A 23,383-nucleotide genomic window follows, 5' to 3' on the forward strand; every position below is an offset into this window, starting at 1 on the left:
CATGCAAAAGAAGTGAACCAAAAAATGGCAAGAACTGTGTGGTATGGCCAGCTTTGTACCTGATAATCTGTTGAAGCCTGTTAAAGGTAAACCTAAGTAAGATGTATGTATTTATACTTTGAATCATTTGTGTTTCTCTTTTGTTTGCATGATATGATTTTGTTTTATATTTTGTTTTTTTCCACTCACCAGATGTTCCCAACACTTTGCTTCCCACCACTATCATCCCCTCCCTTACCACTGCAACAGTCACAACCACTGTAGCCATAACAACCAGCCCAACCACATCTGCAACAACCAGCAGCGTAAGAGGTACAGTATGCTTCTTTGTTATGGCCTGGAAAGCACATTAAATGAAGCTTTAAAGGGTTTTTTTTTAAAGGGTAGAAAAATTGAGATCCAATTTTACTTAATTATAAGAACTAATTAAGTCACCTAAATTGCTATCAATTAGGGTTATTGGGATAGAATATGAGACAAGGTGTTACATTTTAATTTTTTTAGTGTCACTTATGACTACTATGAAAATATTCCACAATATCGGCTAAAAATATATGGAGCAAACACTGAGCAAAGTTAAATGTGAACATGGGGCACTTTTTTTTTTGCCTTGCCTTGTAATTGTAAACAAAGAAATAAGATGTTCAAGTTTGCAGAGGTAGCATTTGCTCTTTAAAGACCTGATGTAAATGGCTTATTCCTCTGCCACTAGATTAAAAATACCCACAGTGTTGAATGTGTTCTAAAATTGGCATAATTCATGGGGTCATCATAAACTGTTCACCACGTAGAACTTTTAAGTAAATATTCAACATGTCACCCTAAAGTGATTCTCTGAGTAGATCTATTCCACTAACAGAATGTTCTCAAAACAAATGTTGATAAAGTTGTCTAGGATGATAGGAATTCATATGTGGCTCCATGAGTAATCTCTGGTATTGGTTTATTATTAATAAATGTTTTTGCCTAAAGGAGAGCAACCTTGAAGAAATTGAAGTAATCTTTAAAGGCAAAAAAATAATTACATGATGGTTCAGAAATATAAAAAAGCATTCCTGAGCAGTCATTGAGTGGTTAGTAGGTGATGAAGAAATTAAAAGGAATTGTCTGAGTTCATTATAGAAAAACATGTTTTAGACTTAATTTTTGCATAAGCAATGCTCATAGAGAATTTGTCCTATTTAAGTCTGTCTTTTTGTACTTATACATGTCTTATGTCATGTTGCCTATACTAATATGTTTGTTAAGCTTAACAATTTAACTCAAAATCATGGGGACTTTACATTAATATATATGTAATCAAAGTTATACTAAGGACTGGCTTAACATTATTTTCCTCCAATATACTATCTGTTTTTCTTGAGGTTTTATTAATTTTCAATATTAAATTGAGTTTCTGGCTCTGATGTAATGGTTATCATAGTGTTTATCTCGTTTCTGAAAAATTCTTATATTTGATAATTATTTTTTGATAATCATGTTAACTCTATTATATAAGATTGATAACTGAAGTTTGATGATAGTAGCAATAAGAATTTCTCAAAAATTACTATTTATTTTAGTATTACTAGGCAAACTGTATTTGAGCTAAATCTACAAGTGAGAAGAATTTAAAGATCTTTCTCATATCAATTTATATGAAAATCAAGTAAAAGTAATAAAAATCAAAAAAGGTAAAAAATACTTTGTGATATTATAGGAAATGAAAGATACCTAAATTTTTACTTTGCTTCATTTTATTATTTTTCCAAAGATTTTACAAATAGCAATTTATTTTTTTTTTAACGTTTATTTATTTTTGAGACAGAGAGAGACAGAGCATGAACAGGGGAGGGTCAGAGAGAGGGAGACACAGAATCTGAAACAGGCTCCAGGCTCTGAGCTGTCAGCACAGAGCCGGAGGCGGGGCTCGAACTCACGGACTGCGAGATCATGACCTGCGCCGAAGTCGGCTGCCCAACCGACTGAGCCACCCAGGCGCCCCTACAAATAGCAATTTAAATAAAATGTAATTACTGCATGCTAACAAAATCTCTATGATAATATTAAATTCTGACTGTACAGACAAATCACTTTGATGGAAAAAGACGATGACATAATGACTTAATTTTTTTGAAGATGTTCTTATAGCAAAAAACAAAAAAACATTTCCTGAGGCACCTGGGTGGCTCAGCTGGTTAAGCGTCCAACTCTTGATTTCCGCTCAGGTCATGATCTCATGGTTCCTGAGTTCCAGCCTTGTGCTGGTCTCTGCACTGGCAACCCAAAGCCTGCTTGGGATTCTCTCTTTCTCTCTCTCTCAATCTCTCTCTCTCCACCCCTCCACCCCTCCCCTGCTTGTGCACACTCTCTCTCTCTCTCTCTCTCTCTCTCTCTCTCTCTCTCTCCCTCTCCCTCTCTCCCTCTCCCCCTCTCCCTCCCTCTTTCTCTCTCTCTGTCCTTCCCCTGCTTGTGCTATCTCTCTCTCTCAAAATAAATAAAATAAGCATTAAAAAATTCCTAATAGTCAATTATTCCTTCCTCTTGAAAAATTTTTTTTGAGGGCTTGCTATCTATATATGAGGCTATGCCAGGTTGTACAATTATACAAATCAAACATATTCTATCTAAAATAACTAGCAATTACATAATGCATTCTGCACCCTCCCTAAGTATCCAGTGTCTGTACTTATTTAAGGGAAAGTCTTCATGCTCTTTGTGAACATATATACATGCATCTTAGTATAAAAAAGAGAAAAATGTTTTATTTCAAATGAAGTGTTTAATAACATATTTAATACTCGTTCACATGCATCTTAAGTGGAGTCTTCCCTATTGCATCTTCACCAGCTGTTAAAATGAAATCAATTTTCTACTTTTTAAAGTAAATTCACTTTTTACAGGTTTCCTAAAATGTTCTGTGCACTTTAAAAGTGATAAAGAATTAACCTTTGCTGCAGAAGAACATGCAAATAAACTAACCTCAAAGAAGACACACACACGCAAATACACACACACGTGCACTCACATGCCATTCCCTGTTATTTTTACCTAAAGGTTGAAAGACAATATTTTTCAAATGGCACCAAGGTATGTGGAAAGAAAAAATGTATTTTATAAGTTAGGCAATGCATAGTAGTTATTTTGTATAGGAAAGAAAATTGCAGCACTGACATTAAGTATTAATCTAATGCCTTTTTTTCTCTTCTATGTTCAATAAACCCCTGAGGGTGGGGAAAGTCATTGGGCGCACCTGTATCATTAATGTTCTAGTCCATATTTGAGGGAGTGGAAAACTCAGTATATAAACATTGTTATGAATTTTTTTATTTTTATGTTTTTATCTGTTTAATTTCCATTTCCATTCACTAGAATGTGAAGTTCAGCAAAGCTAGGACCTTAGTTGTTTCACTTAAAAAAATTTTAATTTATTTGAGTACAGTTGACATACAATGTTATATTTGTCTCAGGTGAACAGCATAGGGATTTGACAAATTTATACATTATGCTGTGTTCACCACAAGTGTAGCTACCATCTGTCATCATACAGTGCTGTCATAATGTCATTGACTGTACTCCTTATCCTGTTCGTTTCATTACCATGACTCATTCATTCTGTAACTAGAAGCCTGTATCTCCCACTCCCCTTAACTCCTTTTGCCCACCGCCCCAATCCCTTCCTCTCTGGCAATCATCAGTTTGTTCTTTGTATATAGAGGTCTCATTCCGCGTTTTGTTTGTCTTATTCATTTGTTTCTGTTAGATTGCACATATGAGTGAAATCATATTGTTTTTATCTTTCTCAATCTGACTTGTGTCGCTTAGCATAAAACTCTAGGACTATGTTCTTGCAAATGGCACAATCTTGTCCTTTTTTATGGCTAATACTTATGTGTGTATGTATGTTTGTGTGTGTGTGCACCACATCTTTCTCATGACCATCTTCCTTCATGACGCTTCCTTAAGCATTCATTCATCTATCAATGGACATTTAGGTTGCTTCCATTTCCTGGCTATTATAAACAATTCTGCAATAAACGTAAGGGTGCATATTTCTTTTTGAATTAGTGTTTTCATTTTATTTGGGCGAATATTCACTAGTGGAATTATTGGATCATATGGTATTGCTATTTTTAAATTTTTGAGGAAACCCCATACTGTTTTTCACATTGTTGTGCATTTTGTACACAAGTGTTTTTTAAGTTGAATGATATTCCTTTATTTGTATATTACCTATTAAATTAGAGCTTTCAGATGCAATTACATTTTCAATTTAATTCACTTATTCATAAATTAATAAAAGATGTTTCAAAAGGATCATAATAATAATCTAAGGAAATCTGAGAACTGAAGAGAACTCAATATTGTCATCTTACAGTTTTTTTAAGTTTATTTGTTTCATCCCTTTCATTCAGTAATCTAAAGTAACTGTATTTGATTTTATGAGGTTTAAATGTTATTTCTTCAAATCTCATAAACTATATTTACCCACCTATGTATATATTTAATAAATGACTGTAAATAAATCACCATTCATTTCTTTATCTGCCCTCTTTCACCACTACTAAGTTTTCCAGTCTAAGATATGATAAACATAACTATAGAGAACAAACTGAGGGAGGTGGGCAGCTGATGGGCTAGATGGGTGATGGGTATTAAGGAGGGTACTTATTGTGAGGAGCACTGGGTATTACATGTAATGAATCACTAAATTGTTCTCCTGAAACCAGTATTAGACTATATGTTGACTAACTACAATTTAAATGAAAATTTGAAAAAAATACATTTAAAGAATTACACCTGTGGCTATATTAGAAATCAGGGTGAAATAGAAGAAAACAAGCTCCTCAAATCCCTCAATTTCACATCTCTTCAATTTGTATGTGAAATGCATCCCCCTTAGGAGGAATAGGAACTTCAACCATATGGAATAAAAGCTGGCCATTAGCACTGTCTTGTCGCAAATAAAGGTGTTAAGACATAGAGAAGCCAGCAAACTTCAGCTGTCATGGGAAAGAGAAAATAAGTGTGCCCTAGGGGCATCTTTGGGTGTGAATTTTGGTTCTTTTGTTTACAAAGTCTTTGGTCTTGCACCATGGACCACATTGGGCCTCAGCATTTTTATCAGAAAATGAGAAACACTTAATAGAAGCATTTAATTCCCAGGTGTCTTGCAGATTGGATAGTATCTAGAGTTCTGAAAACATAATCAACAATCAATGTATGATAGGATTATTTCTCACTTCTCTTTAGTAAAACAAATGTGTTTACTTGTAGTTGTATGATGCAATTACTGAAATTTTATATATATATAAATATATAATAGTGGCTTGCAATGGTTTTTGGTGGTAGTGTACTGATTACTTTTAAGCCTATTTTTTATTGATTATATAAAAAAGATAGATAACATGTTACTAGAGCATATAGAATTTATTTACAAATATAACAATAATTTATAAACTTTCCATGAAGTTTATAGTATTCTTGATTTGTAGCATATATCTAAAATCTGAACATTTTATAGATCTTTTAAAATGTTTTCATTACAAGAGACTATGGCTATAAGACATTTTAATTTCTGCTTTTGGAAATGACGGTTTTTTAAAAGTCTAGTGGCCTGATTAATCCTATCACTCAATTCAGATGGCATATTTATACCTCTTATAAATGTTTCCTGTTTTTTGGTTTTGTTTTTGTTTTGTTTTGTTTTTTTTTTGGATCACTGTGATAAATATTAATGAGTTAAATACGATCATTTATAAAATGGTTCCAAATGACCTGATGTGATTTCTAGTATTAATATTATTTTAGCATGGTGTTTTTAATTTGAAAACATCTTTCATTTCGATCATATCACACAGTTTTAGTTTCATAATAATTATATCATAATCTTGGAATCTTTAGCAGCACCCTCATTTTACAGATAACAATATTGAAGTATTGAAAATTCTAAAACCATATATGAGACAATGACATATATCAGTGGTTATGTCTATTCGCATGATTTTTAAAAATAGAATTCACCAATCAATGTTTTATACTTATCAAGATAGAAAAACTTCTAAACTCCTAATTGCAGTTTCTGACTCAGCAAAACTGTAAATGCCTTTGAAGTATAAATATGAGATGATAGGTGCACCTGGGTGGGTCAGTCGGTTAAGCGTCCGACTTTGGTTCAGGTCATGATCTCATGGTTCGTGAGTTTGAGCCCCGCGTCGGGCTCTGTGCTGACAGCTCAGAGCCTGGAGCCTGCTTGGGATTCTGTGTCTCCCTCTCTCTCTCTCTATCCCTCCCCTGCTTGTGCTCTCTCTCTCAAAAATAAATAAACATTTTAAAAAATGCTTTAAAATGAGATGATATAAAGAGAAGGTATAAAGTATCTGATATACTTCCTGTTCTATGACTAAGAGTCTGTTCAAATATTTCATGCATTTCAATACACTAAATAGGGAAACATAATTCCTAAACTTGATGATGAGATTGTTTATATAGTTTATCTATGTAAACATCTAAATGAATTCTTAATTCAAATATAGATTTGGTTTTACATTAGGCTTTGAGATGGTAAAATGATTTTATAGTAATAAAATTACATCATTTGTCAAGTAATTCTTTTTTTTAATGTTTACTTATTTTGAGAGAGAGCAAGGGAACACAGGAAGGGCTGAGAAAGAGGAAGAGAGGGAATCCTAGGCAGGCTCTGGACCGTCAGCACAGAGCCCAAGGCAGGACTCAATCTCATGAACAGTGAGATCATGACTTGAGCCGAATTCAAGAGTCTGAGGGTTAACCAAATGAGCGACCCAGGCACCCCATTTGTCTAGTAATTCTTAAACAATTTATTTATATAATGAGTCTACTTGCAATGAAACCTTATTTAAGCATAGCATTGCAAAACAAAAACAAAGGATATCTTTTAAAAATTTAAGAAATTGATCATTATCAAACTGACTACAACTAGAGTAATAATGACCAAACTCACAAAATTTAAAGATGGATACCATTGTGTTGATCCCAACCTATTGACAATAATACTTTCAGCTAGGAATGCCTGAGGCACTGTTCTGGGTAGACCCCTCATATTTCTAGGAGCCCCCAGACATTTCCTCCACCAGGGCCAATGTTGTGGCTGGACTAGCTCTAGTGGTTCTTATGATCTCGGGATACATTTTAGCAAGAAACTATCTGAAACTTTGAGTGACAAAATTTATCACTCACAGTTCCTGGAAGGCCATAGAGTGAGGCAATGGTCAGAAAGAGAGAGAGTGTACATGGACTCGGGGCTCTGCCTTTATTAGCATGTCTAAGGGTTTGGAGTTTCACCAACTGGCAAATTTAAAGAATAAGAACAGAAAGGAGGGCATTAGGAAGGAAGAAGTGGGGTTACTCAAAACAGTCAGTTTTCTAGGTTATTCATGACTTTCTGAAAGAGGAAGCTTCACGGGTAGGGCAGCCTTATACCTTATCTGATTGTTTTGCCAGCAGTGGTATCCTACTGTATCCTACTGTATTGCAGCTGTATTCTACTGCATTCTACTGCTGGTAGTGTGTCTATTCAAGGTGAATGTCTTCTGAAATGGATACTTTGACAATCAAGCTCTTCCACTGCAAGTTCTCAATTCTTCACAATTAAGTGACACGTTAATTTTGTTACTTATGTTTAAAAATGTAATATTAAGTGAAATATTTTAAATCATCCATGTAGAATAGAATGAATTTTAGCATATACCATAACTCTTTAGCCCCTACGTTGCCATTGCATTTTTATTTTGTTTTTATTTTTTTAAACGTGTTTAGTTATTTTTGAGAGAGAGAAAGCACGAGTGGAGCAAGAGTGGGACAGAGAGTGGGGAACAGAAGATCCAAAGTAGGCTCTGCGCTGACAGCAGGGAACCCGATTCAAGGATCAAACTCACAAACCGTGAGATCATGACCTGAGCCGAAGAAGTCAGATGCTTAACCGACTGAGCCACCCAGGCGCCCCGCCATTGCATTTTTAAATCATGTGAATGACAGGGGCGCCTGGGTGGCTCAGTCTGTTAAGTGTCCGACCTTGGCTCAGGTCATGATCTGAAAGTGGTGAGTTTGAGCCCCATCTCGGGTTCTGTGCTGACAGCTCAGAGCCTGGAGCCTGCTTCAGATTCTGTGTCCCCCTCTCTCTCTGCCCCTCCCCTGTTTGCACTCTGTCTCTCTCTTCCTCTCTCAAAATAAATAAACATCAAAAATAAATAAATAAATCATATGAATGACATAAAACTTAATTATTTAAATGTAAATTAGTTTAGGGACTTGTTTGACCATTAAGTATAATCCTAAATTATTTCTGTTTTAAAAATCTTAATAAATACTTTCTTCTTTAAAGATTTATTGAAGTAAATCTATGTGACTTGTAGAAAACCTTCATTAACACAAAGTTAAACTAGAACAAAAAAAATTTGTTAAACTACTTGGTGACAGCATAGAGAAATTGAGACAAATTTTGAAATTCTATACGTATTTCATATAGTCATTTTTAATGAACTACAGTTGCCTAAAGTGTTGATTATGAGATAGTATTTGATATGCAGATTTCTTTACTTCAATTATCATTTCCTTTCTCTGGCTTCAAAATATAAGAAACTAAAGTAAAATTAACACAAAATGCATATATGTGTACTTTAAACCACTGTCTGAAGCATCTATTTAATTAAATCAGCTTTAAAAGCAATAATGATCTGACCTATGCTTCTAGTCTCTATTTTCTTTACATCAAAAGAAATTCTAGTCTATCTTTATTTTATTTTTATTTAGTTTTATTGTGCCACCTCCTTCCCTTTTTGGTATAGATACTTTAAAAATTGACTACAAAATTATACACATTTAACAGAATAAAAAAAAAAGCCAGCACTGAGAAGAATAAATGAAGTCATTATAGCTCTGAGTTAGTCACTATAAATGCACTCAAATAGAGCATTTGCAATGGTAAAATATATCATCTTGACACAGTTAAATCCCAAAGTGTGCAAATCAAGAAGTTGTTTATGAGCTTGTATTATGAGTGTTTAGCTATTAAAAATGTTTCTGGTTTTATTGGTGGTAATAAAACATAATTTGCATGGTGTTGTGAGCTTTTAAAAATTAAGTGTCAATATGTTGGGTTTTTTTTCACTCGACAAAAATTAAGTAATAATTCAGTCTCCAGATGGTCCATATAGAGAGACCTGCTTATCTCTAAAAAGACAGGTTTCCACATTTAAGCTCTAAGTGTAGCTAAACTTCCATTAGTCTTTTTAGAAACAACACTTATTATATGAAGTTGACTCACCTTTAAAATGAAACATATGAAACATAGCTTATAATGAAAATAGAGTACTAAAAATGCTTCTACTTGGAAAGAGCAAGCAACATGCATGGCCCATAGTTGAGAACACTTTCAACCTGGATACAAATATTGTGTTGTTGGTGCTGAAGGGAGTGTCCACAGGCTGGACCTGGGAGGGAACATGGACTGGGGGTCCTAGTCTCTCAGTCAGCTATGGACCCACACATTTGAACAATGGCAATGTTTCAGTTTAAATTAAATTGCAAGATAGCATAGAAGGCTAAAGTCTTTTTTTGTTTTTTTTTGTTTTGTTTTTGTTTTTTGTTTGTTTTGTATTCTAGTAGATCTTATTTGGAATAAGAATACGCATCGCTTGTTATATACAACCATTTCTAAAACTAAACAAAGCATTTGACTCCAAACTTGTGAAGTTGAACTCTGGCCAAGTTTGAAAATCTTTAAATATTTACCTCTTTCTTATAGCATTTGGGAAATAGTTGAGGAAAACTGGTGTTCTTATTTTCTTTCCAATACGACCTATTAAGGGAAGCAGCACACTTATGCTCTCTTCTATTTTCTAAGGGCACTCTTGTGGCTTGTGCAATTTAAAACATCAAACATTTTTAAGAGTTTCATTTTAAGCTTGTTTATTTCTTTGGCTTAGATCAATTTAAAAAGAAATTTTTGTTCCATTAGTTTACATTTCTTCTAAGTAAACAGTTTTACTAATACTGTTTTTACTTCTATAAATGTAGGAGTGTCTTAATTGATTTTATGGTAATAATCCTAGATTTTATATAATCTAATAATATATACATTTCCTGCAAAACAATCTCTAAGAAAGAAAATAAAATGCTCCCTAGTAGACTATGTGCCATTTTCCTTGGATTCATTTTTATATAATATGCATATGCATACAAACATTAAATTAAAATTTTTCCATATTTATGATATTCCAGAAAGCACAGCATTTATAAAATATCAACACCTACTTAGTCTCTTATGATTAGGATGATAATCTGTTTTACGTTTTAAAAGCTTAGCCTACCTATGTGAATAAATGCTTTTCCGAACATCTCTAAAATTATTTTAAAAATCATTAATAAACTAAACTGGTTGTATCTTTCTTCCTAACCAACGAATTAAATTTATGAGCTGTGCCTTTGAAGCCGAAGAGATTACTGGCATTGCCCTTGCTTCTTTGACAGTCCACATGAAACACACTTAATAACCTCCTGTGTTAGCTTGGTGAAACACTGAATTGATACTAATTATACCAACTTTGGGATAGAAGGTGACCTTGACTTCGGCTGGAACTTTCTGCCAGGACAATAAATAAGAGCAAATGCCACAAAGCATGACTTCTGAGAAGGGTCTAATACAATCTATTAATTCTGGGGAGTTCGTGGAATTACAATAAGTGCTTGCATAATTATAATATTTTAAAACATCTCTTGCTTCAATAATATGGCCGTTTTTTTTCATTTCTCTAGATTTCAAATAATCTCCCGTTAGCTTTCTGTACTCATTTAAATTAGCGGTGGCCAGAAAATTAAACACTACTTGATGCACAGTGTGTATAAGGTGATTGCAAGGCAAAGAGACAGATTTTTACTGAATGGCTTCTCAAATCCATATATAATGTTTATACAATTTTAGTAGCAGAACTGCTTTATGCTAAAGCTGTGATAACACTGACTCTTCAGTGAAGACATGTCTATAAAATGATTTTAAAAAATGACTAAGAAGAAAGTAATTGTCCCAGTAGATACACAGGTTGAAAGTATTGTAAGAAAATCTGTCAAGGCCAATGATGTATATCAATTTCACAGTTAAAAAATTGAGTTCAGTAGTTTTTTTAAAAATTTTTTTAACGTTTATTTATTTTGAGACAGAGAGAGACAGAGCATGAACAGGGGAGGGTCAGAGACAGGGAGACACAGAATCTGAAATAGGCTCCAGGCTCTGAGCTGTCAGCACAGAGCCTGATGCGGGGCTTGAATTCACTGACCGCGAGATCATGACCTGAGCCGAAGTTGGCCGCTTAACTGACTGAGCCACCCAGGCACCCCTAGTTCAGTAGTTTTAAAAAGAGCCAGTAAAGTTACTACTAATACTATAAACAGGTTGGTAAGACCAGAAACTAAACTTTGTTTACCAATATTGTTTAAAGAATACATGAGTGGGGGTCCCTGGGTAGCTCAGTTGGTTAAGTGTCTGACTTCGGCTCAGGTCATGATCTCGCAGTCCACGAGTTCGAGCCCCACGTCGGGCTCTGTGCTGACAGCTCAGAGCCTGGAGCCTGCCTCTGATTCTGTGTCAGCCTCTCTCTCTGCCCCTCCCCTGCTCATGCTCTGTCTCTCTCACTCTCAAAAATGAATAAATGTTAAAAAAAAAAGAAAAAAAAAAGAATACATGAGTGTAAGGGGAATTCTGTTCAAAGTGTTCGGTATAAGTGGAAATACTAATTTAAGTCTAGTTATTCTTCATTTCAGAAAAAAGAGATGAACTCATAATTCCCAGGGTTGTTTCGTGTAACTCATCAGTAAGCAAAGAATGCTGATCAATGAGTATTTAAATAGAGACAGAAAAAGCAACTTTAAACTAACGTGAGGAACTGCAGTAGGTGCATTGAGACACGTTATTTTTTCCAAAGTGAACCAAGTTTGATGTCTAAGAACTAGATCCCATAATAAAAAGCATGAAGCTCTTCTAGAGTAGTCTGTGTTAAACTGGGTAAGTTACAATGGTCTTAACACGATTATTTTTCTTCTTCCTTGAAGTTCTGTTTTTTAAATATTGATTATAGACTGTTTTTTTTTTGTTTTTTTTTTGGTTCCCCCCCGCCTAGTATAGATAGTATGTTACTCAGGATATCAGCAGCAATTGGCAGCAGTCTCAAAACAAGGTAGGTAAAGAGCTTTTAATGAGGAGACTTCCACAGAAGTATGGACAGCATTTGGGAAATAACTATGAGAACTTTAAGCAGCAAGGTGCTATTATCAGCACTGGACCTTTAGAGCCAAAGAAAGTAAACAGGGTTATCCTCATTAGAGAAGAACTGGGACAGAAAAGGGGCAGCTTGAAAGAGCAGTAGAGAAGGACACAGCCAGTATCCACACCTCGGCCAGGTGGAGACATTGGGAGAGAAGGGATCAATATTAGGCCTCTTTCTTCTCCTGCCTTCCAATATCTTTCCATTGATCAAATTCCACTGAAAATCAGAGGTCAAGGAATCTGGTGGAGTAGTGCAGAGAAGTCAGCATCCCAGAGCACAGAGCAAGGCAAAAAAAAAGGTCAGAGGATAGATTTGTGAACCAAAAGGAAAATGAACAGCAGAGATGTATGGATGTAGAATGTCATCTAACTTGTTTAGAATATGTCATAGAATTTGTTCACTCATGGTGACAGATGTCAGATTTTATTTTAGTTTTGGATTTTTCTCATAAATGTGCATATCACAAGTCTATAATAGAAAACTAGTTACGAAGCTAGTAATGGTGGTAAAATAGCAGCCCTCCTAATTTATTTTAATATATAATCTCCCTTTCCAGGCTACCGTCAGGAAGAGACAAACACTCTCAATGGTAGAGGGCATATAATGAAGTTTGGTAGGGATGGCATTATTGTGAGATACAAAGACATCTAAAAAGATATCCATTCATATTTAAATAACTTACTTTCCAAGAGGAAACCATTTTGAATCTCGGTGTGAGGAGTACCCATTTAATCCATTGAGTAGTGAGAGATTCCTTATTTGAAATATTCTCAAATCTGGTTGTAGAGATGCAAACTATTTTCTTTGAATTAAGTGCTTTCAAAAACTTGGTTACAAGGGGAAAAAAGCTCTAAAAATGAGTTAGCTGTAAGTTAATAATACACTGATACAGATATGTATTATTAACTTTCTATTAAAAAAATTTTAGTGTCACATAGACAAATAATTTTCGGTCCTGAGATAATAGCTTTTCAGAAAAGAAAATCACTTTCTTGAGAGAAAAGATTTTAGAAGCAGCAATCACAGTCTTTAATATATTACATGATATTTCTGCCTTTGATGTTTTTAAAGTATGTGTACTTTATTAATTTCAGTTAAGTTGGAAGAGAGGAAACATGTAAAGTAAAAACAATTCAGCTTTTCACTATGAAGTTAACTGTCTATAGTACAGCTTGGGTCCCTTGGCATTTTACCACTGGCAGGCCAGAAAGTTTTGTTGAGAGTGGGATATCAGAATAGTTTTTGAAGAAATGAGAATAATAGCCTAATTTTTCTGGTGTTTCTAGGTATCTTATCCCCTAGTTCTGAGATTTAGCTGGAAATTGAGCTCTGCATCTCAAAATGCTATTTTGAGGAACTGAAAACAAATTCTCAATACTTTTCTCTAAAACCAACCAGGTTAAATCCAGATATATTCCACCTTAAGTAAAAAGAAAAAAAAAAAAGAATATGCAAATTAGAAGGAAGTTCTAAGGGTTCCTTTCACTACTTCATATTTCTAACTTCTCTATTCAATAACTGGCAAGATAGCAATGTAGGATGTTTCCATGATGTATAATGTGAAAATTTTAAGTAACTTTTAAAATGTGACGGTGCTTCACTAAAAAGTAAAGTGCACAACACAGTCCAAATGTATAGTTATGTTTCACTGGGTTAATGACAAATACCATATATAGATTCAGCATGAGACAATGAAATTAATTGCTGGGCGCAGGATATTCTGGTATCATCCTGATTTGGCCTCTTGACATGTGATCTTAGGCAGGGCAATTCATCTCTCTTTACCCACAGGGCTATGTGAATTCCAACATGTTTCTCTGTTCTTGAACTCTATGAAATACGATCTACATATCTGAGTCTTTCACCAGGATTTCAGAGATTAGTAGAGTTTGCAGTGTTTTTCAATCAGAACTTGTGGATAAAATCTCTTGGCATTTGAAAGGATTTAAATAGTTTCTTTAACATGATTCTATACTTCCAAACTTCATTTATGTCTGAATGTTCTGAAAAGCTAGAAGAATTAAATTAATTATTTAAAAGAATTAAAATGAATTTTATACTCTGACTACACTATTTAGCCTCTGGCTCACTGTTTTCTAGCCGCATGCCCACTGGTTTTTCCATCACTTCCATTTACACACTCATTTCAGTGTTTTTTTCTTCTTACAAACCTTTATATACCTAAGCATTATTTACTCTATCTGTAAAATTTCTAACCTCACATTATGGTAGTAAAATAAATCTTCAGTTCTGGCTGTGATGTACATAAAACTAATGTGTGTGACCTATTTTCACAGTTCTGTAACTGAGTCCAAAGTCTCTGTTAATCAAACACTTTGTAGCCCAAGTTCACAGCTTACACAGAATTTCTGATACTGTTTTCTATTGGGATTTGAGACTGATCATTTGGATTGTATTAAAATGGTTATAGGACAATACAGTGGTGGAGAGCATGGCTTCTGCGGGACTCATATTATCTGGGCTCTTTTTTTCACTTTGCCACACTTAAGTTTTGCGACCTTCCTTACAGTATCTATGCCTCATTTCCCTGATCTAAAAAAATTCAGAAAATAATAATAGTATCAAAACCTTATAATGTCATATTTGAAACTATATCTATGCATTTCACTTAAAAAAAAGTCCTTGCTTACAATAACTACTCATTAAGTGTTAGGTTTTATGATGATTACTAACAATTTTCATAAAATGAGCCATCTAAACAGTGTAGGATGGGGTGCCTGGGTGGCTCAGCTGGTTAAGCGTCTAACTTCAGCCCAGGTCATGATCTCTGCCGGGCTCTGTGCTGACAGCTCACAGCCTGGAACCTTCGAATTCTGTGTCTCCCTCTCTCTCTGCCCTGCTCGTGGTCTGTCTCTCACTCTCAAAAATAAATAAACATAAACAAATTTTTCAAAAAAAGTAATAAACAATATAGGATAAAATTTACTGTTCTTTTTTATCAATGAGATTAATTACTAATTGCTAGGTAAAGATTACAATGTATGGTAAATAGACCATCCATTAAAATCATGTAAGTTTTCTTCAAAATCTAGAACTTAAGGATTTGTTTCTATCATGTGACTTAAAGGGAGTAGGATAAAACAGTCTCATTCCATTTTCTAATTATCCAATTAGATCAATTATCAGGTAAGTTAGAAATATAATTTTTTTTTAAAAATGTAATCTATTTTGTAACCAATTTTCTTTACCAAATATTAACAGACATTTAAAATGGTCTTGGGGCCCCTGGGTGGCTCAGTTGGTTAAGCATGCAATTTCAGTTCAGGTCATTATCTCACAGTTTGTGAGTTCAAGCCCTGCATCTGGCTCTGTGCTGACAGCTCAGAGCCTGGAGCCTGCTTCCATTTCTGTGTCTCTGGCTCTCTCTGCCCCTCCCCTGCTCACACTGTGTCTCTCTCTCAAAAATAAATAAACACTAAAATCAATTTAAAAAAAAATAAAAAGTAAAAAAATAAAATGGTCTCAGTAGCAGAAATATCTAGTTTGGATACCAGGTACGTGACATGCAAGCTATACTTGAAGGTCCTATACTTTCTCCATCTCTAAAATGATTATATTAATTTACTTATAAAGGCATTCTAAACATCAAAACAAGTATTGAAATTTTCTGCTATTGTCATAACATGGGTGATCTTCTAAATATGGGGAAGCTATTATTAGAAAATACATTGAAGGTGTATCATTAATCATTAAAAAAATTGGGGCTTATTAATAACCATTTTTAGCATACTTTAATTAGTGAGATTTAATATTCATCTTCAATATATTGACCTAACTTACTCAGTTTAAAACTACCTGTTACTAAATTCAGTTGATTAAACTAGATTTAAACCTCTACAATAAAGAACTCTGTGCAATGTTTGGGAAATTACCCAAACATATTCAAGATTTGGCAGACTTATTTCTAATTGATTAGATACATTTCAAAATCTTTAGCTTCTTGATAATTTAATTTTTTTTTCTATATGCCTTATTTTAAACAAGTTCATCACAAATAAATTAGTTGAAAAATGTTGAGCAAACTGAAAGAAAAGATTTATTTCTTATCCCATACTCTTAGATACATTTTATTTTAAATGTGTAGCATATATTGTTATAAATATATAGAGTAATATTTATACAAAAAGTTTTGATGTGAAATCGTATTTTGCATTTTCTTTATTACTTTTGTATCATGATTATCTTACTGTGTCATTGATTATAATTCCACATGATGTTTTCCTGAGTTTAAATGACCTTCAAATATGAAAGGACTAATATAAAGGAATCATTTTATTTCTCTAAGTTTACAAGAATTATAATTATAATAATAATATTTTGCATTTATTCAGCATCAGTTTAACTATAGTGGTACATTAAAACATAGGGAAGTCTATTATTCCAAGTGTATATTACAAATATAAACAGACAATAACTGTTGTAATTTTTTTAAAGGCCAAGATAATTAAGATATCTAATAATCATTGTGGTAAAATAGAGTTTCACCAATTTCCTCAGTGAAGTTATCTATTCAAAACTTGATATTTTATAAGATCTAAGTATCTCTGTAATTCAATCCTCAAAATGTGAAAAACATCTATTTTGAAAAGTTATTTTTTAAGTCATGATAATGATGATTTAAAGATAAAATGAGAAGTCTGCATTGTTATAATGATGACAAATGGTATAAACGATCTTCTACCCAGTATTAAATCATTCAACTTGAAACTTTATTCTTGCTCTAGTGACACTCAAGATAACATAATAATATATTTATCTTGTGCTATGTTTATTAACCACAATATCCCTGAATGATTTTTACATTTATTTAAAATTTAAAAATAGTAGTAGAATCATAGAATCATAGAAGTGACCTTCAGAGCAATGCCCAGATTACCTACCTCACCCCACCCCCATTTTCTGGATAAGGAAATTGAATCCCAGAGAAAAGAAGACCATACACCATTTGATGCTATAACTAAGCCTAAAACCACAATCTTTTGAATTACATTTCCCAGCAGTAACCCATGATAGGTTTTATTTTCCTATAGACAGAGACATTGGTTGACAATTTCTAATATAAACCTCGTTCAAATTTCATGATTTAAGAGGAGGTGGAAGATTTTTATGTAATAAAGTATTATGTGATTTTATTCCATTAAAATATCTTAATATGTAAACATATAAATTTTTTAAACTCTTAAAGCTTAAGAATTTATATGTTTTCAAATGATGCCACTAAAATCATTGATTATTAAATCTGGAAGGGCTTTTCTTTTTTTTTTTTTTTTTTTAATTTTTTTTTTCAACATTTTTTATTTATTTTTGGGACAGAGAGAGACAGAGCATGAACGGGGGAGGGGCAGAGAGAGAGGGAGACACAGAATCGGAAACAGGCTCCAGGCTCCGAGCCATCAGCCCAGAGCCTGACGCGGGGCTCGAACTCACGGACCGCGAGATCGTGACCTGGCTGAAGTCGGACGCTTAACCGACTGCGCCACCCAGGCGCCCCTGGAAGGGCTTTTCAAGGTCAAAATTTCCACCTCATTTTACTGATGATCACATAGCTAGTTTCAAAATTAGAACTAAAATTTCAAAAGTACATAATTCTATTTACTTCACTGTGTGTTTTCCCCAAACAGCTAATTTGTAGACTTTCTTTGTTTCTTTCCAAACAGTTAAATTTAACAACGGCTAATTTAAAAAGCCAAATCAAGAAAAACAATATGTAAACTAAATATTTTTGTTGAAATACCTATAAATGTGCAGGTGTTTTTCTGATATTCTTTTAGGAATATGTAGATAAAGGACTCAATCTGGTTAAAACTTTTTCTTCTGAAATATTCTGAGACTTTGTAATTCTTCTTCATAAAATTTAGCAAATATATTTTATACATTATTTTCTATACATCCCCACCCCAGGCTGATGGGAAGCTCATTATTTAAATCTGAAGAACAGTTATTGAGATTAGTTATTTTACTGGCTTTTTCTAAACATCTAGTTTTAGCAAATCATTAAATGAATCTTAAAACAAGATAAGAATTTCTAATTTTAATACCTCTGAAAACTCCTGTCCTACCCTGTCCTAGCCATGCATGACTTATCTTATTATCAGAAGTGCTAAGTGATACATTGGTCACTGTAGAGCTTATAATTGCTTTGTCTTCCTTCCATAAATGACTTCTCTAGGATCTATCCAAGATCAAGGCTGTCACTTTCTTTTTTCTGTGCAGTTTGGCTTTACTATGAAAGTATTTTGTTTAAATTATACCTCAAAGTTTAGGTGTTCAAAAACTACAGGCAATCACTTTGAGAATTTGATCTAGGAGACACAAAGAAGATAAAGCAACATAATTACTTGAGTAACGAATTTATTTAAGTTTCCAAAATGAACTCTCAGTGAAAACTCATTTTATTATTTGCATAACTGTAACTTAATTTTTTAATTAGAATCAACTTTAACAATATCTCCTTGATTATTTATCCATAATCTATAAACTAGGGGTTATAATTATGAATTTGGGAGTTGCTTGGAAAGTATAAAATACTACAAATATATGTTTCTCATCGCGGTTCTATTTTTTTCAAACCTTTTCTAAAACTGATTTTTTTGTTGAAAATTAAAAATATCAACATTATAAAACAAATCCCAATTAAAAATAATAATTGCTTTTTTAAAAAATGGGCTTTTTAAAAAATACAGTAGATTGACTTTTTACCCACCACCATTTGAATAGTATCAGAAGTCATTTGTGTAGTTGTGCGGTTATGATGGAATAATGTAAAATGGAGGGAAGGTGAAGTTTTCACATTCCTTAAACGATTCATCTTTAAGTTTGTTTTTTTCACATGCTTTTTAGGGAGTCCTTGCCTTTAGCAGATAAGATGAATACATCATCTAGGAGAACAAGCTGACTTTGGAGCAGGGTCCTAATAAGGACAGAAGTTTAAAATAGTCACCAAATTTCATGGTCTTCATTTTGGTGATTAGGAAATTTAATATATCAATGAATCCAGAGATATCAGGCTCTTAGAAGAAACAAATATATCATTTATCATGAGTTCATTATGTAAATATGCATTTGAACCTTTATTTTCAGTATGATAAGCAGCATACATAGTTACTGCGCTAATGAAAAAGGAGGGTGAGTAGGAACACATCAAAATTTCTAGGGAAGATTTCTTTATCCCGTGAATAATTATTTACTTCTGTCAGGCACGATGGCAAACTGTGGAGATAAAGAACACAATAAATGCAGTCAATGCCTTCATAGTGTGTAGAGGAGAGAGATGCTATGTAAAATATGTACAGAATGCTCTCATTTTTCTGGGAGGTCACCTTTCATTGAGATAGACCATATAACCTAGAAAGGAGAGCAGGATTAAGAGAATATTAAGGGGAGGTTTCTTAATAGAAGGATCCTTCCAGATACAGACAGTGTTGGCAAAATTAAAATACTCCAGAAATGGGGATAGAGAAGCATAGATGCATGGGTCTTGGATGTGGCATGTACATTTTTCATTTCTGTTTTGAAAAACTCCTCTTTTCATACTGTGATAAAACAAATAGAATTACAACTTATGTTTTATTATTTCTAGAGCTAATTTTCTAAATTTTGACACTTTTATGGTATTTCTGGCAGGTGCAATTTTATCTTCTCTGGGACCCTGAGAAATAAGACTTCTCCAGTTCCTTCAATGCTGTTTTTATCTACAAGATATTTTTTTTTCAAGCACAACGAAGAACTGGAAGAAGCAGGGCAGGGAAGAGCAGTATGTGCAAAGCAATAGTGTATAAAGAGTATTTACACATTCAGTTTGGCTGGAATTAAACACAAAAGAGAAGCAAGAGTGAAAGGCAAATGTTCATACATTCATCTATGTATTGATCAAAAAAAATAGTTATTCTATGCATAGGCAGAGCAAATTATAAGAAATGTAGCAGGTCACACTTAAAAGTTCAGAGTATATTCAGGAAGATGAAAAACAATTTAAGTGAAATGATGAAAGTTTTGATTAGGTTTTTGAAAGATCACCCTGAAGTGGTGTAATGAATGAAAGATTGAGGAAGACAGAGTGATGGGAAGCTATTGAAGAAATCTAGGTAATTAATGATGAAGTCTTGGAGAAGAACAGTAGTCAAAGGCATGGAGAAGAGGAAATGGTTTCAAGAAATTTGAGAAAATAAAACTGACAGGTTTTGTAAGTGATCAGGTAAGACATTTTAGTTGAAAGAGTAAGAAATACCAAAATGATTTCCAGGATTTTACTTGACTTGCAGGGTATTTGATGAATTTCATCAGAATAAAGAATATAAGAGATAGGAGTTTTACAGGAAAAATACATGATATGTTCCATTTAAAAAAAAATAATGTTTATTCATTTTTGAGAGACAGAGATAGAGCATGAGTGGGGGAGGGGCAGAGAGAGAGGGAGACACAGAGCCCAAAGCAGGCTCCAGGCTCTGAGCTGTCAGCACAGAGCCTGACACAGGGCTCGAACCCACAAACTGTGAGATCATGACCTGAGCCGAAGTTGGACGCTCACCCGACTGAGCCACTCAAGCACCCCAAATAGGCTCCATTTTAAACATATGGAATTTTAAATATCTTTGCTACAGCCAACTAAATATAGTTAACGAATAATTCAGACATAGGACATGTAACATAGGATACAGGTACAGATTGTTGGCTAACATTTCTATAAATAAAAGGTATACCATAGAAGAGATAGATAATTTTAGTAGAATTTTGAATTAAGAAGAGGACCATGCTAAAGTTCATACTCTGAAATTAAAAAAAAAAAGTATCTAAGTGTCATGCTGAGGAATGTTATGGTGCAAGGGTGTAAGCAGCGTGGTTGGATCAAGCAACGAGAAAGAGGAGTCATTTGAGTCTAGAGTGGGACATTCTTAGGCAGGGAGCTCCATAGTGCCAAATGGCTCAGAGAGGCTAAAGGTAATAACATGTGAAAGGTATATATTTATTTAAATTTTATACTAAGAGTGTTCGATGAATTTAGAAATAAAAAGCTGTTTTAATGAAATCACCAGATAAAGTCAGACTGCAGCACTTGAAAGTGAATGGAAGGTAAAATGTAGAGAAAGTCAATGAAATCTATTATCTCAAGGATGTTCTGTGAGGGTCCCCTGAGTAGCTCAGTCACTAACCACCCATCTGACTTCAACTCAGGTCATGATCTCATGGTTTGTGAGTTTGAGTTCCACATCAGGTAAATTTGAGCCCCACTTGGGGTAAAAGCACGAGCCCTGCTACAGGTGAGCCTCCTCTCCTCTCCTCTCCTCTCCTCTCCTCTCCTCTCCTCTCCTCTCCTCTCTCCTCTCTCCTCTTATCTCTCTCCCCCTCTCTCTCTCTCTTTGCCCCTTGTGGGATTCTCTCTCTCTCTCTCTCTCTCTCTCTCTCAATCTCTGCCACTCACTCACTTGCATCCTCTCTCACCCTCTCTCAAAAAACAATGTTCTGTGAGAAGAAAAGGAGAGATACAAGCAGGTAGAATGTAACATTTTTGAAGGATGGTATATACTTAGCCTCTTTCAAATGCTGTAAGAGAGAGAGGGTAAAGAAAGAGCAGTTGAAAATATTGCTTAAAAAAGAAATAAGCTGGGGAAAAAAGGAGATAAGCTGATAGAATAAAGCTCAAAAGTGTTCAAGATGGCATCATATATATATATATATATATATATATATATATATTATCTTTAACTAAATTACATTAAATACAAAATATATTAAAATTGTTATATATGTTTTTATATTTTTAATGCAATCATTAGCCTTGAACACATGGACTAAGGAGAGGACTGAGGAGAGACAATAATAATAGTAATGGACAGATACTAATTTTCCAACAAGGGGTGGAATGTGTTTAGGAAAATGGGAAGTTAACAGTTTTTTTGTCTGATAACCTGTGTTTTTTCTGTAAAACAGGACAAATAATTTTCAAAGATGGATGGAAAATTATGAAAGGGATCTTTAAGAATATGGTGAAGTTCTGAAATAGTTACTGGGCTAATAAGAAAGGAGGGCGAGTAGGAACACATCAAAATTTCTAGGGAAGATTTCTTTATTCCATGATTAATTACATCAGGCACTATGGCAAACTCTGGGGATAAAGAACAAAATAGATAAATCCAGTGTCTTCATGGGGAGTAGAGGAGATAAATGCTATGTAAAATATGTACAGACTCTTCTAATTTGCTCTAAGAGGTCATCATAGGGGACCTTTATAAGGTAATATTTGCTAAATATGAAGGGTGTGCAGGACGTGAAATTAAGGAGTAGGCAAAAGCATTTCAGGAACAGGAAATAACAAGTGCAAAGATCCTGAAGTGAAAAGAAGGTTGACCATTCAAAAATCCAAAAGAATGTAGATTGTGTCATAAATGGTATGTAAACATGTAGTAGTTACTTGGATTAGAGCCTGCAGAACCTTAAACTTATTTTAAGGATTTGAGCTAATGTCATAAAAGTAATTGAAGAAAAAAGAAAGGAAGACAGAAAAAGGAAGAAAAGGAGGGAGGGAGGGGAGGGGAGGGGAGGAGGAAGGGGAGGGGAGGAGGGAGGGAGGGAGGGAGGGAGGGAGAGAGGGAGGGAGGAAGGAAGGAAGGAAGGAAGGAAGGAAGGAAGGAAGGAAGGAAAGGGGGAGGGAGGGAAGAAGTGAGGGTGGGAGGAAAGGAGGAAGGGAGGGAGGAAGGAAGGAGGAAGGAAGGCAGGAAGAAAAAAGAAATCTCTAACTCTCTAACTGGTTTTAAGAAAAATAATACATCATCAGATTTACACTTAAAAATAGACTTCTGGCTGTATAGGAACAAATGTATGAGATGGGCAGAAGGGGACAGCAAAAGGAAAGTTAGAGAGCTATAGAAATAATTCTGGTGAGAGTTGACATGGTTTAGACCAGGGTGTTAATAGTACTGATAGAAAGATGGAATAATCAAGGTTAGCATGTAAAACTCACAGCTTTCCTGATTGTATAATTATGTAGATTAATGAAAAAGAATGTATCGCAAGTGTCTGGCTTACCAAACTCAACGGATAGTAGTGCCACTCACTCAGAGATAGGAGACTTTGGTGATAGAAATAGA

At 34.2% G+C, this 23,383-nt stretch overlaps 1 protein-coding gene across 2 annotated transcripts in view; it reads left to right on the forward strand.

Annotated features, from left to right (window-relative positions):
• Window positions 1–23,383, forward strand: part of CADM2 (cell adhesion molecule 2) — a 336,787-nt gene that overhangs the window by 248,415 nt on the left and 64,989 nt on the right. Inside the window, exon 8 of one of the 2 annotated variants that reach the window (XM_053903225.1) lies at window positions 193–312. The exons of the other annotated variant lie outside the window; for it this stretch is intronic. Within the exon in view, the coding sequence (XP_053759200.1) occupies window positions 193–312 (120 nt within the window). The remainder of the gene's footprint in view (window positions 1–192; window positions 313–23,383) is intronic. 2 annotated transcript variants of the gene reach the window in all.

Source organism: Panthera pardus, unplaced genomic scaffold, assembly GCF_024362965.1.
Source record: "Panthera pardus isolate Hobbes unplaced genomic scaffold, ASM2436296v1 HiC_scaffold_16, whole genome shotgun sequence".
Classification (NCBI taxonomy): domain Eukaryota; kingdom Metazoa; phylum Chordata; class Mammalia; order Carnivora; family Felidae; genus Panthera; species Panthera pardus.